At 40.6% G+C, this 18,829-nt stretch overlaps 1 protein-coding gene across 1 annotated transcript in view; it reads right to left on the reverse strand.

Annotated features, from left to right (window-relative positions):
• Nucleotides 1-1,696: 1,696 nt before the first annotated feature.
• Nucleotides 1,697-18,829, reverse strand: part of CARD11 (caspase recruitment domain family member 11) — a 47,910-nt gene continuing 30,777 nt past the window's right edge. Inside the window, 15 exon segments of the mRNA XM_013942000.2 lie at nucleotides 1,697-3,193; nucleotides 3,734-3,849; nucleotides 4,680-4,804; nucleotides 5,943-6,122; nucleotides 6,699-6,831; nucleotides 7,787-7,882; nucleotides 8,966-9,062; nucleotides 9,471-9,711; nucleotides 10,828-10,954; nucleotides 11,852-12,053; nucleotides 12,625-12,757; nucleotides 13,332-13,384; nucleotides 16,104-16,207; nucleotides 17,355-17,470; nucleotides 18,680-18,734. Coding sequence (XP_013797454.2) covers nucleotides 2,989-3,193; nucleotides 3,734-3,849; nucleotides 4,680-4,804; nucleotides 5,943-6,122; nucleotides 6,699-6,831; nucleotides 7,787-7,882; nucleotides 8,966-9,062; nucleotides 9,471-9,711; nucleotides 10,828-10,954; nucleotides 11,852-12,053; nucleotides 12,625-12,757; nucleotides 13,332-13,384; nucleotides 16,104-16,207; nucleotides 17,355-17,470; nucleotides 18,680-18,734 — 1,983 coding nt within the window. The 3' untranslated portion in view covers nucleotides 1,697-2,988.

An 18,829-nucleotide genomic window follows, 5' to 3' on the forward strand; every position in this document is an offset into this window, starting at 1 on the left:
CTTCTCCTTGTTTCCAGTTTCTTAACAATATGATCACTACCGAAGGTTGATCAGTAAGATGTCTGTACCTAGGTGGGCATTCGTATATGTGACCAGGAATCAAGGAGTGTATATATTACATTTACATGGGAGGAGGAAAGTGGTTGGTAGCTTAAAGTAATACCTCACAAGTAAGAATTAGCAGAATCAAAAATGATCTACAGCCTAAGTTCCAAGTTTGCACTTCAAGCCTACCACTTGAGGACCTGGAATTCACACACTGATTCCAACACTGACAGGTAAATTCACGTCCTCTTTTCAAGCCTGTAGTTTTGAATATATTTCAAAAGATGCGGAGGTTAATTTATTTCAGTTTAGATGAATGGCATTTGGATCTAGATCAGAAGCATTTCTTCAGCTGGTGGAAATGATAATGGCCCCTTTTGCTCTGGTGCACTTCTGAGAACGTGCTCCTCTTACAGATCTGCTCTCTAAGTTCATATCCAGAAGTCAAGGGAGAATACAGTTTTCAGTCCTTCTCCACTGAATGAAAGAGGGATGAGGGTTATGCAGGCTACACACACAGCTCTGTCAGTGAACTTCACTTAACAGAATTTGGTTGCTTTGCATTAAATGAACTGCCAACCACAATGCCTTACAGTATCTGCAAAGCTGGGAATTTACAGGAGGTTAACTCAGACACCAAGTTGACAAATCCATTCCATGTATTCCCTCCTCTCGTGTTTCACAGAAATAATTAGATCTATTATTATTCTCTGTCTCCATCTCTAGTTATTGATCCCTGTGGCACAGCCTGTGGACATGGACATCATATGATTTGTGTCCTGTGAGAAGTCAGTCCCATCCTGAAGGGATGGGGAGCTGACCTGGCTGACTTTTTTGCTGAAGCAGCTGAGGAATGTTCTCACAGCCACTTCCACTGCTCAGCTGTGGGCTCAAACCTTTCAAAAGATGGGCACCAATAGACCACAAGCTGTTACCCAGGGCTACATTATCAGGACATTAGGAATGTCTGGACAATGCTCTTGGAAGACTTAACTTCTCTAACTGGTACTTATTTTTTGTTGAGCTACAGAGGATCTCTGAAGACACATCCAATGCTTTCTACATATACCACGACTGGTTGTCATTCTTTGCCCTGGAGGGAGTTGCAAATTGTGTATGCAGCCTGCTCCTTGTAGAGATTGCAAAATAGTAGTATCCCTCTGCTTGCAGAGTCCAAGCAGATGGCATGGGGCAAGTAAACAGCTATTCTCTGAGAAGTGCTAGCTATGAACAGTCTTTCAAACATTAATAATGGTAGAAACACAGCAGCAGAAAGTTTAGATGTAAAGTGACATAAATGATTTCTAGAAGGTACCATTAGTTAAAAAATGAAGTGCCTGAAAGTAAAAGAAGAGCAAAAAAGCACAGTCACACAAGCCAACATGAACTGACCCAGTCCACCTGAGAGACATCCACAACATCAGAAGCTCATCTCAAGGACAATGTAGCATCTAATCTAGTGAGGGCAATCAGTCCAGATGTTTTGCTTGGATTCTGTCTTTTTACTACCAGCTGCTGCAGGCTGGCCTGAAGCACCAAGATGGGGGGTTGAGGATGAACACAGAAGCAAAGACAAATTTGTTATAAAATTTGCCTCAGAAGGTAGGGACAGGGCAGGAATGAAGGACTTAAGGATAATGGTATGTACAGCTTTTCATCCGTAGGTCAGACTTTATTGCATTTCAGATCAGCAGTTGTGCAAGTCATTATTATCCAATCATTTTTATTGAATCAATCTGGCTGTGTAGAGGAAAAATTTTAAAAGCCCTAAGAGGTTTAGGAGTCCAACTTCCACTCATTATCAGTGAAACTTAAACTCTCTGGCGACTGAAGTACTTTTCAAAATGGGATGTGGTCTTCTAAGTCATGTACACACTTTTGAAAATGTCACCCTACGTGCCACAGCACAGTGTGATGCTCACTGGTCCCTGCTGTCAGTCATGGCAGAGAGGTCAAGAGGTCATACCGGCTTATGAAATTCTGCTTTTCCTCTTCTCAGAACCATCCCTCCTGTTGAGACCAGGCATGTTGGCAGGAAATGATGTTGCGGAGGAATACAGATTTCAGTGGAGAAACAGAGAAACCTGTTGTCTAGAGAAGGCACCAGAGTATTTTCCCCAAGTAAAAAATGTTAAAAACTGAGAGATGCATAAATGAATACAATACAGAGGCAGAGATAAACTAAATGAAACATTGGCAGACTTGGAAAGATCTGTTGTGCCACTGGGACTTTGGAGTCTACTTTGCTGTAAGTGCCAGGACTACAAAGAAAACCTGCAAAACGTTAAATAAAACTGAGGTTTAGAAGTGAAGGGAAAACTGTCATTTTAACTAATGCCAGGAATAATAGTTATTTTCTTCCCTTCTGATTAAATGATCATGTAAAAACAGGATTACAGAGCTGCTAAGGCTGTCACTGGTAGTGTTTCTATTGCTACCAAACAGCCTTCAGCTTCCTTAATTGAATATGTTCAGAATATCACCTCTGGGCTGGGTATGGGGCACATCTCACTTTTCATATCCTTTAGCCCAATCTTCGTGCTTTATTTCCCCTAAATTCCACTTATTTGGTCTCATCAGCAGTATTAAATGAGGCAAATGCAGTCCATATTTTAACATAATAAATTACCCCAAGCTCCCACTCGAGATCTTTGTCCTTCTCACATGTTATACAGCTGCTGTCCCTGAAGAGATGCTGGTGGGTCAGAAGCAGCAGTGGTGGCAGTGTTCTGATCCACGTCCTACCTCCCTAGCATCTGAGACATTCACTATTAAACACAGCTCCAGTTCCATTCCACACATGCATTCTGCCAGCAGGAAGAGTCCCCAGCCAGCGAGGGTGAAATGGGAGCGCTGGGCACCGAATCAGAGAATTCTGAAAGCCCCAGCTCCACTTTGGTATGTCTTTATGTAACCATAGAGCTCCATTTTATTTATTGTTCTTTATAGCTGATCTTCATCTATCCAGATGGTTTTACGCTGCTCTTCTCCAATCTTGTCTTTTATCGTTCGGATAAGATCTTCAATACTGCTCCATGCATCTGCCTCTACAGAGGCATAAAGACATGGCAGTGCTTCCAGTTCTTTCTCCTTCAGACGGCACATACGTAAAAACTCATCTTCAGTCTCTGGCTTTGGCAATAGTTTCCTGTATCAAATGATCAGACCAAAAATAAATGGCTTACATTTTAAATGAATCTCATAGTCCCAGCTGTCCCATCAAGAATTTATTTTCTACTGATCATGTACAAGCAATAAAAGCAGTGGAGAATACAGCTACTCCAGCTCTGTCCTTCCTCCTGCCCCCCAGCACCTGCTTTGGGGATACACTTTAAGAGGACAGAACACAGGGAGAATGTGTTTATGACCTTTCCTGTTCCAGCTGCATTACCGTAGGAAATGCTGTGGGAGTGCTGAGCATGGAGAAAGTCACATATTCTTCAGTCTCATCTTCCCACAACACTCATTGCTGTCAGGGACAGCAAAAGAATACTAGATTTGGGGGAAATCCTACTTTCTCCTGTTACAAGATTTCAGGGAGGAATCATGAGAGGAAAGAGCGCGCATAGAAGCACCAGCTGAAGAGAGAAGAGGTTCTGTATTTCTCTCAGTGATAACATTATTGGACTCTAGAATTATTCACCAAATAAGACAGAATATCAAATATGCAAAAGATTTGATACTTTACCTGAACCTTTTGATGTTTTTCTCTGAGACTCTGATAAAGAGAACAATAGGATATATCTTGGCTTTGATTAAATCCTTTGTGCAGCTTATTCCAGCTTCCAGCAGACAATGCTTATTCTAAAAACAAAGTCATAACAGTGTCACAAAGGAATAGTCACAGCTATAGACTCTTGAGATAAAGCTATCCGTACCTTATGGGGTCAGCTGAATAGTTCTCCATTTACCATTGTACTGGTTTAAAACCTTTTAATCAAATACACATTTAAAGTCCAAACTCCTCCTACCGGTTTACAGTTGGTCAGTCAAATAAAAGCTAAGTTTAATAGCTTTCCAGAAAGGTTTAAATAGAAATGATTTAATCTAAAGATAAAGAGGATGATAAAATACAAGTTTTACATATATACACAAACACACATACTCGCTCTTTGCTCAGATAGAACATCGACTACAGCTACTTGCCAAAGAAAACAACATCACTTTAATTCTCCTTTTCTCCATGCTGCGCATCAAATTTACTCTACTTGATATGAGATTTCTGTCTTTGACATTGTTATCTTTGTACTGTACACCCCCATGTCTGTGTTTCAGGCTATCCTGCCTTTAGTCTAGGTCCTTGTACCTCTTAGTCTCACACACATTTATATATACTTATGAAATGAAAAGGGACTAAATAAGGGACAAGGCATAGAAAATGAAAGGATATCAATGTGGGTCATCGCAGAGAATGAGTAAGAATATAAAAGGATATGGCTGAGGATGAAAAAGGAAGGAAAAGCAAGAGCACAAATCAAAGCTATTTGGAGGAATAAATAGAAATCTGAGATTGAAAGCAGACAAGAGGGAGAACACGCAACTGTAAACTGGTCCTTCTCTTATTTAAGAAGAAACACACGTTGCAGACAGATTCACAGACAACTTATTGAAGGGATACAGGATACTCTAAGCACCTTGGCAGTGACAGCCTCAATATGGGCAGGTACAATACATTCATACGTGTTCAGATTCTTTTCTCTGCTGAAGATGATAGTCTCTGTCCTTTGCTTCCGTAAGAACTCTTCCTTTGTTAAAATATCTAGAAAGACAAGTGGATGAGGACAAGATCAAGACTACAGCAATAATACACCTAAGAAACTATCCAATAGTAGTTCGAGTAGGATGTAAGAGTGGGAAAGAGGAAGTAAATTCATTGCTGGTCCTAACAGCTGCCTCATTTCTTCCATTTAATTCAATTAAAGCTTAATCTGATCACAGCTGAGTATCTCAGCTATAGCCTGCATCAGTGAGTCCTTGGGCAATTACCACAATACTATCAAGGCATCATATTAAAGCAGTAAATACTAGTCCTGCACCTAATATTACATAGTCACATTTCAGGGCTGGAAAATGCTGAGAAGTGCTAAAAAAAAAAGAAGGTCACTGTGGTATAGGTTCCTAAAACATGGATTTAGTGTTCCAACATTTCTGTTTAAACTTTCAAAAAATTTGGCTTAGGCTGCAATGCGTGATACTGGTACCCTGTGAATTTCAGCTCTGCACCAAAGCTTTTATGTTGCAAGGCAGAGGATATTTATTATAATACTTAACTTTTCAGTTTGTCTGGATAACTGTAAGGACTGTGTACTATGCACTGGGTATTCAATAGGAGTGTAAAAACGAAACGTCAGCTGTGTTTAATGCTGTGCTGTATACAATCCTGCCCTACAGCAGTCACAGTACTGCATATTGCTTTAATAGTAAATACTTAGCAAGGAAGAAAATCAGTCTTTCGAGCACATCAAATGCACAATCTTCACAGCCTTGGACTAGATAGAAGCCTAAAGTCACTCCAGGGAAGATATTCCTCATAATAGCAAATACTAGTCACAATTAATCAAAACTTCACATTGCCTAGATATGCAGTATGCAAACAGTATGCAAACAGAAAGAGCACTCACAGCATTCCAGTCTCTGAGGAGCATCCTAGCAACCACACAGCATACGCAGGGATAATATTCACAAACACAGAACCCCATAACCATGTGCACTGGCTGTTTCAAAAACATCCAGAATATTTCAAACATTCTTAAACAGCAGGATTTATAGCTACACTTCCCTCTGATGCGATATGAAGAGAGCTATCAATTGTGCATGCCCGTGTGTGTGTGTGCATCTGCATGTTTGCGTTTCTAACGCTGAGGGTATACAGTCACGATCCTCCTTTGTATCCTTACCTGGCTTGCACATGTTGAATTCCAGGGCACCTCCAGAGTTGAGGAGCTTCTGTACCAAGGTCTTGGCAAGCATGGTGGGGGTGAAGAGTACGGGGCGCCTGCGCTCGCAGTGGATTGGTCGCACCAAGCTATAAGGGATCAGACTGAGGCGCTTATCGATTTCGCTTTCGGAATCCAAATCTGAGTAAAAAACAAGACATTTATACTCTGATTTCCTCTCCAGCAGTATTTGGAGAAAGAGACAGGAGAAATATGTGCATTTTAATGAGAACTGACATGGTTACTCATACCGGTTCTCCCTTCTCTAATGCCAGGATTGCCTTTTCCATGTAATCAGTAGTATGATGTCCAACCTAATACAAAATAATTCAAGTGTCTTTTGCTTTCAAGAGATTACTTCATAGTTTAACATGCCACTTGCTTGAATTTTCTTATTAGCTTAAGCTAATATAATAATAAGCCTATTAGGTTAACTTACTTTGAGTTAAACCTTTTTGGAGGAAGAAGAAGAGAGAACCTAGGAAGAGCTACCGACCAAATGCAAAGGTTCAGTGTCATGAACTTGTTCGTGAAGGCCTGGCGCTCCAAGCACTTCCAGCAAAAACAGTGTTTTGGTCACAAACACTGTCTAACTTTTGTACAGAGTGGAACACAGAAGCTAGAGATAGGAAAGACTGATAACTGATTTCTTCCCAGCCATGCAATGGCCTTTATATCAGTGTCATGTGTATAAAAGCTATTATTCTATATCCATACCTTCCAGTTTATCAGGCAAGAGCTTTTTTGCTTCAGATGAGGTTCGTGCCAGACCAGAGGGCCAACCAGTGACGATACGGACTCGCTCATTGCTATTCATACGCTTATACTTGTTTTCAGACCTGCTGACAAACTGAAAAGGCAAACAAAGAAATCTGACCCTCATTCCTTACGTTCTTTATTCTCTATGCATTCATCAGCCCACACTTGTTATCTACAAAGTCTGAATTACCTATATCTATCAAAAACAAGACTTCATGGAGCTGTTGACTGAATTCTCAGGCTCTTTAAATATCATAGATCTGATTCAGAGCCTTTGTTAATCCCCTTTGGGAGTTCTTATTTTGTTCTCTGCTCTTAAGCAGCATGTTCTTCTTTCTCTTCGCAGAGCTCTGGTATCAACAGTGCAAGCACTGATGTATCCACAGCAGAGCAACATACCCACTCTGAATAGTAGCACAACAGTTTTACAGATTATACTCAGAGCTCTGCCCCTTCTTTGCTGCACCACTGAGACTCAAAACCTCCTAAATGGCAGATTTTTACACTGAGAGAAATGCTTCATGCTTTCATTCCTCATTCACCCAGCTATTCCTCTATCCAAACATTAATTCATCCTCCTGTATGTTTGCTAACCTTCACAACCATCTTCCTTCATGTGTCTTTTTCATCCTTCACCCCCACACACCCTGTAGCACTTGGAGTCACTGACCTACAATTAAAGTACTATTTTCTGATGGAAGCTCACATCACAGACACTTGGGGATTTGGCCTAGCCAAATGCATGTGTCCTTATGGTTCAGACAAAATATATTTCAGCCCCTGATGGGAGACATGCTTGATTCATCGAGGTTATATTATTAATGGAAGGAATGTACTTAAAAACAAACACCCTACATCTCAAGAGCAGTTGGAAAACACAACCCATTCCTCTTCTTCTTATATTAAATCTCTTTTTGATAGGAAGAAATTCTGATACAGCCTCTATACCTGAGGTGGAGTTTCTGGGGAGATTATGATAGCCTGAGAATATCTGCTATTCAGATCTACTATTTTAGACACCCCATGGGGGATTTGAACTTTATTACCTGTAAGATTTGGCCCAAAAGAAAGCTTGCTCGGGACAGGCGAGGGCTGGTTTTTGGGTCGTTCAGTGGGGCAGGTTCCTCTGGCTGCAGTGTATTCTAGTAAAAATAACATAGGAATTTTTCTTTCTCTCCCTCTTTTTTGTTTTTTAAATTACAGCATCCAAGACACAGAACAAGCAAAAGCAGATATCTGGTATTTCCAATAAAAGGCATAGTAACTGATTAACAACTACCCCAAATAATGCATTCCACAATGTTTTAAACAAACTGTAGCCATAACACTGCCTATGCTGAGAAACATTGCTTCTGCTGCTGTTCTTTCACATTCCTTTCTTCATAGGAGATGGCACTCCAGAGTTTATGAAAGAGGTAATTTCTGTATTGAGAAATTGCAGGCAAAGCTTTTGCTTTCACTAGCATCTCTGCCAGTGATCCCCATCCCTTTGATCAGTGAGGACTGGAGTGCAGGAGGACTGCGTGACACTTAACCTTGATTGAGATCAAATACAAGCAGTGGCTACAGTGTCTCCACAACGTTGGAAGCATATTTGTCTGTGGTCCCAAGGGCTACTAAGAGTTCTAGAAAGAACGTATGGTAACTAATACATCAGAAAGCTAGTTTTTAATTGCATAAAGATGGAATTCTTGGGGCTAAAGAAAGGAAAATCAAACTACTTTCCCTGAGGGGAAAGGAGAAATTGGCAGGGCTGTTGTGCATGAAGACCTGATAATCCCACTTTTCTGCATAGCATGTAGTTTGGAGGAGACAGATATTTCTAATATGGGACAATGATAGCTCTGTGGATTAGCTGCTTGTTCACAGTAGGAGAGAAAGAATTCTGGATATTAGCTCCAAGGACACAGCTTCTTCCTCGTGTAGATGTGAACATATGTTAGAGGCTTACAGGCAGAGAAGAATAAAAGGGATTAACTACCATGCAGAGCAGATATTAGACTTTTAAAGTGTACTCTCTCATAGCAGGAAGGGTTAATAATTTGCTGGAGCTAGGTCCATTGCTGGGGCCAATATTATTTAAAGCAAACATAAGACACCCATTGCCTGGGACAATCAAAACCTACAATGAGAATAAACAGGAATTTCATATAAAATTAACACAAAGAATGACAAGTAGCAACTGAGTCATAGATGGTAAAACGACCTTGTTTATAGGTCCTTACCCGGAGTGCTCGAAGGGTATTATATGAGCTTTCTGTCTCATCCCTGCTTCCTCTTTGCATCAACCGCTGCAGCTTCACCAAAAGAAGTTGCTGGGCTCTGAAAGAAAGAATGGAATCACACAGATCAGGATTATTTTGAAACCACTTGGAAGAAGGCTGGACTGCAATGGGTCTGTGCCCACAGAAAAGATTAAATAGAAATAGCAGTGAGGACTGACTGAATCACATCATAAAGAGGAACAAAATAATGAGCAGGACTGCAGTGCAGTTAAGGAGTAAAGAATCTCCATAGTATGTTTTCCTATCCTTCTTTCTGAGAAACCCACATTATTCTTTCAGGTAACATCTAGAGTCTCCTTTCTAAAACCTAAAAGCTCATACTGCAAAGTAACATCACCAGGCCTTATCCCTAACACTGACAGATACAACTCTTTTGTCATAGCAGTTAATTTTCTTGTTTCCAGAACCGCTACTCCCACTCATGGTCACTCTGCATTACACTCACCTGCTGTAGCTGGGAATAGTCCCTGTTTCCAGATCCCTGTCTGTGAAAGGATCAACTCTGGCACACAACCACTCACACCTCTCCTGATACATGGTGTCAAGAATATGTACAATCTCATCACAATTCACCGACAGGGAACAGCAGTCCAGCTGGCTGGAGATGTTCAGATTCAAGCGGATATGAAATGAGTCCCCTGATGTGATAAGCCCTTCTTCCAGTTCTGACAGCAGCTTCCGGTAACCTGCAGCAATAAAAGAAGGGGTCAAGCATGATCAATCAGTAGTTAAAACCTTGGTATTTCTGCATTCCTGGGAGTCCTGTGGGAGAAGTACACGGCACAGAAATTCTGAGACTCCCCTGAGAAACGGCCTATACTTCTGGAATGCTGCTTAGAACACGAAGTTATGGGTCTGCAGCTTAAAGACACTAATGGGGCATTGCTTTAGGAACAGGTCATGCTGCAGGTATCAGAGTCTGTAAGAAGAATCCCCTTATAGTGGTACATTTAGGTAACCCCAATTTTAATGCTCCACACAGATGAAACGTAAAACAGAAAACTTCTCAGTAAAGATGCAGACGCAGCTAGAGCTCCATCATATAAATACAGCTTGAGTTCTGTCACCTATTTTAATGACATGCTATTTGCTTTATTATTAGCTCTAACTGGCATTCCCACAATCTATATAACATGCTCTATCTGCAGCAAAGTGGTGCTCCAAAAAACTTGCAATATTCTTTACTACTTTTGGAAACATCAAAGAAAATCAAAGACATCACTTCCGGTGTGATCTGTGCAGCTGGAATTCTCTAACCAGCCATAAAAAAGAAAAAAAAAAAGAAAATGTATCTGCACCAGTAAAAAATGGCTTTTGGAGTGTAATTTTTGATCCATAACACCAAATTAACATTACAAGCCAGGAACACTAAAACCAAATTCTGTTCACCATGCATGAACTCCAATTGCTAAAGATAAAGCCACAAAGTTAATAAACAGGGAAACTCCAGCATGTTAATGCTAAATCAAACCTCAGCTTGATAAAGATGATTCAGCTTGCCACATTTTACTATAGAAAACAGTATATAAAAATAAGTGTGAATGTGTTTTGAGAGTCATGTTTTTATTGACCCACCATGCAAGTTCTTCAGATTCCTGAAGTGACAACTGTATGGACTATTTTTGCTTTCAGTTACAGTGCTAAAACCTGGTGCAGTTATATACAGTAGCTATATGTAACATCAGTAGACTTGCTTCAGATTTATACCGGTATAATTAGTACCCTCTCAAAGATATTCTGGTCCTGTTGTTCTCATCCACACCACATCCTATGACAGACCTGAGCCATACTTTTGGTCTTACCTTCATGATTTGGTTTATACTGGAGTGTTACTGGACCACTGCACCTCTGAATTGTCCAGTGAACTTCTTCCTTTGTGCAAGTATCCAAGGGAACACTCTGATTTTCCCCTTTGATGCAGCCCTCCAACTAAATATGAAAGATATATTATTCTTCAGTATGGGTTTAATCTCTGAGTCAATTATACCACTTTTTTATAGCTGCAGATAGTCTTTTTCCTGATCCTGCAATCCAGATACTTTGTTATCAGGATGCAGATATTATGTTTGGATTATTTAATTTCTCTCCAATTAGGAATACTAGCAGGCAATAGAATTGCAGCTCTTTGGCAATCCCAGATTTCTCACTAGGAGGTTGCAGAAGTAGTAGTGCAGGAATGCCATTTTTTCCCCCCAGAGAATTGGGGGGGGGGGGGCATTGGTGGAACATTTCCTTCTTTAATAGCAAAAAGGTTTGGGAACATTGGAAATGAAGGAAAAAGGCTAAGCAGGGAATGACTTAGCAGAAGCATCATTTAACACCGGCTTGCATGATGCTGGGAACAGCTATGCAGCTGTGCAGTCGTTCTTCCCATTCATATTGCAGCTGTATCCATTTCTCTCCCATAACATGCCCAGTCCCAGAATAAGCCACTCTAAGGAATAGTTCAGGAGCTGTCATGCTAAGTTAAGTAGCATGAACCTCCTTTCAGGCAGACTACTACTGGGAAAGTTGAGAGCAACTCCCATTCTAGCATTTCAAAGGGGCAGTACCCCAAGGGACGGCATTAAAGGAAATGGAGTTGTTCTAGTTTCAGTCTCTTCCATTCAGAGTTACTGTAAAGTGCAAAGATGCGTGCATGTTGGCAGAACATAAATACTATTCTCCCATGTTTTCATAGCCAATATCAGATTTTCTTCTGCAAGAGTCATATGCTTTGTCATTAATACAAGATAAAGGAAGAAACAAAGAGGAGTATTTCAGTGAGTGTGCATGCATGCAGGGGCACACATGTCTAATACTGCTTGTTGATTATTTTATACTTACCAGAAGGAGCTGGTGTCCCTCTCGAAGACCTGCTTTCTCTGCAAGTGATCCTGTCTTGACAGAGCTAATAAAGCTCCCTTTGTCATTACCGCCAACCAGAGTAATTTCTGAGTTGAGGCTGTCTCCGTTCAGTGTGACACGCTGGATAGTATAGCAGGAGTTTCTAATGCGACCAACAGATGTGACAGAGGGACGAAAAGGTCTGTTTTCATGAAAGGAAGTAACAGTTAGACAATTATCTCAGCTTTTAACAACCAATCCAGAGTTAAATGTGTGCAGGATAAATGAGACATACAAATGAACTTTTAATGTTACCAAAACACTAGAATATAAGGACTCCAGGAGAAATCTTTCTCATTACTTAATACATTATTCTGGAGAAGAGCATCTGGATACCTTCAGCTGCTCTGACATGACTGTATAACCCAGATGTACAATAGCAACCCACATGTGGCAGCAAGATAACAAGATCATTGGAATACTTTTAAACCTCTGATACATTTTATCTGCCCTGAAGTGTTTGAAATTTTAAGATGACCTTCATTGGATCACAGACTATGAAACAGGTCCAGAATAACATATTATATTGCTGCAGACATAAATAAATAAAGACTTAACATAGTATCATTAGATCTGTGTGTCAAATGACAACCTGTGACATGATATTCCTGCCATTGTATCTTCAGCAACTAATAGATAAATGGGAGAGCTCTACTATAGTAGCCTTTCCCTTCCATCACAGTCTGAAGTAGTTAAACTGGCATCTCAAATACCTTTCCAGAGAGAACTTTCTAAATATGGAGTTGACATGCTCAAGGTCGTAGGCATCCAGGCCTTCTGACTGATGAGAAGAAGAGGAGGAGTACACTGAAGGAGCTCCATGTGAGTGCCTGTCATGACCGTCATCTGAAAAAGGTAACAAAAATAAAACAAGTCCTACCTAGAGTGACAAAGACAAAAAAGGGGAAAGTATAGGTTTAGCTGATTCCAGCCAAAGCTGAATGGGGGAATTCCTAACGCAGAGGAATGGTTAATGTCCACAGACCACGGCAAGGAAGGCCAATCTTGCTTACTAAACCTACCCGTTCACTCTCACAGAACAGCTGAGGTTGGAGGACTTTGGAGACTGTCTAGTCCAACCCCCTCCTCAAAGCAGCCAGCCTGAGGAGATTGCTCAAGGCCTTGTCCAGTCAGGTTTTGAATATCTCCAAGGATGGAGGCCTCCACAGCTTCTCTGGGCAACCTGGTTGTTCCAGTGTTTGACCACCCTCACAGTAGAAAGGTCTTTTCTTATGTTTAAATTGAATTTCCTGTGTTTCAGTTTGCGCCCATTGCTTCTTGTCCTTTAACTGAGAATCAACGAGAGGAGTCTGGCTCTGTCCTCTCTACCCCTTCCCCTCTCAATTTGATGCCTTCCTTATTTTAAGGCTGGTAATCACATCTCATAGTTAAACTATATACATGATGTACTCTTGCTTACCATCTAGCTCCAAAGTATCATATCCGAAGCTGTCATTGTCTTCTTCAACCAGGCTGGAATTAAAAACAAAACATGAGACACTGGAAGAGAGAAGGATGTGCACTTTACACCTTTCAGCAGATTTCATTAAGTTCTGAATGAGGAATCTGAAAAAGGAAGGTGTTGGAGGTGTTGGATAAAGCAGCTGCTCAGATGCAAAAAAATAAGCAATGGTGACTTGCTTGTGGGCCCAGGGAAGAAGTAAGAGGGTGGCAGGAAAACTGTGTGTCAGCCAACACGGGAAGGGCCAGGTGAAGGGGCAAGAAGATTCAGAAGAAGGAAACGTTAGCAGCAGTGAGCAAATGAAGATTTTGCTGAAGGCAAAGGGGGCTGGTGACGGATGGTCTCATCTGAGCGACTTGCACACGCTTCAGCACTGCCGTACAATAATATAATGGTTGCGTAGCACCTGCTGTACACTGCAATATGGCTTTTTTCACTATGGATCTAAAATGTCAGGATGGACATAGTGAATGCAAGGAAAGTGACTGAGGTGCAGCGGGAAAGGAATAATTTATCTGCTTGATTTAAAGTACTTGAAGCGTTTTGTAACAGCTTAATGGTGCCTCACATGGCTACTCAGGTACCTACAGTAACAGAACCGTATGGTGCACCAGGCTTTGCACAGACACTCTTCCTCCACAGCTCTGGACCCAGTCCAGCTCCCACTGACATCAGTCAGCTACAACCTTTCCTTTTAAAGGTGACTAGATTGGTTGGCCTATAAAAACAGTTAAAATGCACCGATTTTTGCCCTTAAAGGGATATTGGGGATGTCCAGCCAAGTGAATTTCACTAGAAGGGATTGATTAAAGCATGTCCTTTAGATACAAAGCTGTTTAAATGACAGCTGCTGTTTTTCCCCATTCAGAATGATTTGCAGTTCTCCTGTGGAGCTGATATTCTGCATATTTGGCTTCAGGTGAAGGATGAATTTTTGCAGCAAGTCTGGGGAGAATCAGCTATTTTTACACTGCATAAGCAAGGAAAGAATACACCTTTTCCTACTGTATTAAATTATTACTTCATTTTTTCACACAAAACAAAATCAGACAAACTGTGAAACCTGAAACTTGGCATGCAAATAACAATTATTTTGGACTATGTTCACAAAAAAGTTTTTTAAAAAACTTAACAGGCTAATTAACTACAGAGAAATACAGAGATTAATTAACTACATTAATGAATTAACTACAGAGAAATAACTTTTGGACATGCTCTAGAGATATTTGACTTTAGCAATTATTAACAAAATAAGGCCATATTCCCACCTTGCTAAGCCAGGGTACCTTCTCCTTTCCCTTGCCAGGGGGAAAGAGCATCTAATATGAGATGTATTTTTAAATTTCAATATCTCTCAGTCTTCTAATGCCTTAACATATGGAACAGGACATAGTCAGAGCTGTAATAACAGTAGGCCACAAGATGAAAAATATCTGCGTAATCTTTACTGCCTTCTGTCATATACTGCTAATATTTAAATGTTCAGGCATGCAAAGGTTTTTCAACCTGAAACATGAAACACAAAAATCAGCAACAAAACAACCCTTTTTTTTTCCATTTTGAATTAACACAATTTATACACAGTTAAAAAGGGCCATGGAGGACAATGCAGGAAGACTCCAAGGAGACTTGAATAGATCACTGCCTAAAACCTCAGCAGCCTAGAAAATTGTGAGGGAGAACTAGTTGAGGATGCTCTTGATGGAAAGCTGTCTTGCAAATACTTACACAGAGAAAGAGAGGTGGAAGTGACAGTCTGCTAGAGATGAGTTTGGTTTGAAAAGCACCAATAAAGATGTAAATCCTTCACATGTAAACAAATTTAAAAGAGTGTTCTATACATGCTTTGTTATTCTTTTTTCCAAAAGGAATGAAGAGATAGTGTTTTGTTTTTATGACACTCTTTCCAGTGTGTATTTGTATCTTCTGACAGGTTTGATATCAGAAATATCTGTTTCTGATACAAACACTGATGCTATTGCCACCAACACCAAAACAGTATTTCCAAGTATCGCAATGCTATAAAACATTTAGAAAAGGGGTCAGTGCCATTTAGGGGATGGTGAGGTAGGCAAGATCTCTCTCCTTCCTGCCACTAATTTCCCCAGCTGACCTGACTTCATTTGCAGGGGAGTACTGGAGGGCCATGACCTAACAGAAGTGGAAGCTGCAGCAGCAGGAGAAACAGAGGCAATAAATCTCTCTCCCTCCATTGCTATGCTGAGATACAGAGCTCTGAGTCCAACAAAAATCCCTCCCACCCTCACCCCAGCACACCCTGCTCCTCACAGATGCTCAGCAACTTCGTTCCATTTTGGCGCTTTGCTGAGGAGGAGGTTTGAGAGAAGGGGACAAGGACAGGGACAGAGACACAGGCAGCATGGGGCTGGCAAGCAAAAAGTGGAGCCGTATTAGGCTACAAAGGTGGAGCACATTCTCTGATAGCGCTGGTGCCTAGTCATTTCAGTATTGTGTGTTATTACATACCCTAGAAAAGGCAATGATGCCATCGTATCACTGTATCATTCACCCCAGCTGAATCATCAGAGGTTCCTGAGTATTTTTTAAAAGATTAGGGATGAAGGTCTGCAGTTCCAAAACGCTCAGGAATGTCCTACTGCCTAATAGGAACTCTCCAACTGGAGACAGACACAAAGACATCGAAGGCACCATTTGCCTCCTCCTTGTGACAACAGGTTCCTGCCATATTTCACCAGCACGGCTACCTACCTGCAATGAGGAGCGTCTTCTTTGCAACGGCGGACTATTGAATCATTTCCTGGAGGCTCCGGGGTGGTAGACATGATACTGTCATTGCGATTTCTCAAGGTTTGCTTTTAAAAAACAACAGTGACAGAAAGGATGTTCATATTAGGTGTGCTATCATTTCTAAACTGCAGAAACGTTAACTTGCTAGCTTGCTAATGGTATTCTGTGCCAAGAAGCACATCCAACAGTAAGAAAAAGTGATTCCAGGCTCATAGAATGCTACATACAAGAGCATTCATATTCATATAGTCCATTGACATAACTATACATATGTTTTCTGTGCTGGCACAGTATCTTTTCCTGTGACCACATGACTGGTTGCTTTACAGAAGAATTTTAACTTTATCCTTCATGTGTGGAGCATATTTTGCACAGCTGGCATACAGTAGGGGATAAAGAATGAGTAAGAAAATTACAGATCTCCATATACTCAATTAACCTAGTACACCAGTTTGGAGACTAAACTCTAGATTTTACCACCATGAAGACAGTGTAATTCATCAAGGTATCCAACAGATATTTCAAAGAATATTCCTAAAACCAGCTAAGCTTATTATGAGAGGCAGGGAGTTCTTCCTTGGCTATTCTTGGGTATAATTTTAATTTCCTGGGGGCAGCATTTCTCATGGTGTTCTAGCAAGATGTTTTGTTCTTTGTTATTAACACTCTGCAAGAGCATTTTCTCTGTCTGCTTGTCCTGCTGTGTCAGTGCTCACACAGGTATAATGGAATATCTGTGTTGGGAGATTATGGGGATACAGCAAACGGGAGAAATGGTTTGGCTATGGTTTGCAGAAATTTCCAACTGTGATCTGCACCCCTTTTCTGACTCACTGTTACTTATAGACTGGAAAGGCATGAGAAAACTCCAAAAGAATTTTGAAAATGCTTCTTAAAATAAATTACAAAGCAGCTTTTAAAGAACATCTCTTCCTTCTAACAGTAAATATTAAACAGCATGAAGAGACAGTGAAAGGTCATAAATACCTTTGAAATATCTTAAAATAAACAAATCAGTTATGTGATTTTGGAAAAGGTTAATAACATGGTTTGAACAATGCTGGTAAAAGGATTAAGGGAGCTTCTGGCAACAGGTTTGAATTTGATCACAGCTGGGATGCTAGTGAAGTGCTAATACTGAGTTGCAAGAGCTCTGAACCACATTCGGAGAGAAGGTCACAGACAGGCAATGGACATCTGAACAATCCTTACAATCTTGCTGACTTCACAGCTGCTGATAGAGTTACTGATGGAAACAGGATTAGAGGAACTAGTGTCTGTGCGGCCATTGCTGGCATCAGCCCCGTCTTCATCCTGTACTCTGACTGCTGCACTCAGATGAGAGACAAAAAAGAAAATGATGTTAGATCACTTTCAATACAGCCTTTCAATTTTGCAATGACACTTAGCATTACCCTTCCATTTCCAATTACCATGTTTCCCTCCTCCTTTACTGGACAGAGGTTTCAGGAAGTGCCCTCTGCTTTCCTACTCTGGCCCCTTTCCCTTCACTTTAAGTTGCCCAATGAAATACAGAAATGCTCACCACACTGGAGACCCTCTTGCCCACTTTCTCTCTTTCAGCCTCTCCTGTATTTTTTTATTAGATCTATGAATACCAATTACCAAATTTAATAAAGATTGTTATATTTATTCATGTTTTAACTTCATCAACTTGATCTGGCAATATGCAACAAGGATGGCTCACTGAATTACGCTCAGACAGATTTACAAGAGGGACTAAGAAGCCTGAGATCTCTCAGCAGCCCCAGGTAGCACACTGTGAATGCTTTTGCAGAATTCTGCTTTCCCTTCCTCAGCACCTCCGATTTGGACTAAGGTTGCACATTCCCTGATACAAAACACACTATTTAATATTCAATGTCTTGGAACGGAAACCATGCCTCCCACCATATTTTGTACAACAGTGAGCATGCTGCAGGACATAACAAATAAAGGAAGTGTTCGCCAAGATGTTGTTTGGTTTGAGAACAGTCTTAGATAAATGAGAGGAATTAGGGGGAGCTCAAACATGAGTATACACCCACTAATTTGATAATTTGGCAGCTGGCTGATGAGTGTGTCAAGAAAACCCCAGCCTTTGCAATGCTTTAGAATAAAAATGAATTCCTTTTTGTTGAATGGCAAAGGGACTCATTAGATAATCACTAGACTGGGGGTCTCTCCAGCTTGAAGGATTTTACCAACAGCAAAAAGAGAATAGTATAATGACTTTTAATACAGACACTATTCTAAGGCCTTTAAAAATTTTATAAACTTAAAGGAAAATAGAGCAAACAGAACACTGAGATAAGCTATGTGTCTGTGGAGGTATCTTTGGATGGAAAGGACAATCTGGTAGAACACTTTACTTCAAATTATGACATTATTCACTACGAAAGAAACTGCCCATTTTAGACACTCAGACTTAGTTAAGAATTTCCCGTGCTGGCATGTTTGTTAAAACAACCAAAAGAGATGGAGTGGAGGAGACAAAGCAAAAGAAAAGGAATAAGGACAGGGGTACTCTTTCTGACCTTGAAACTCTGATGTTTTGTTCATACTGACAGGGGATTTAGCTCTTGGATTTATCTAAAAGAAAAAGGACAAAAAACAAACAAACAAACAAACAAATGCAGGATATTTGCCATACTCTGTAAAACAGATATTTTCACCACTTTTCACTG

This window comes from Apteryx mantelli, chromosome 16 (genome assembly GCF_036417845.1).
Source record: "Apteryx mantelli isolate bAptMan1 chromosome 16, bAptMan1.hap1, whole genome shotgun sequence".
NCBI lineage: Eukaryota > Metazoa > Chordata > Aves > Apterygiformes > Apterygidae > Apteryx > Apteryx mantelli.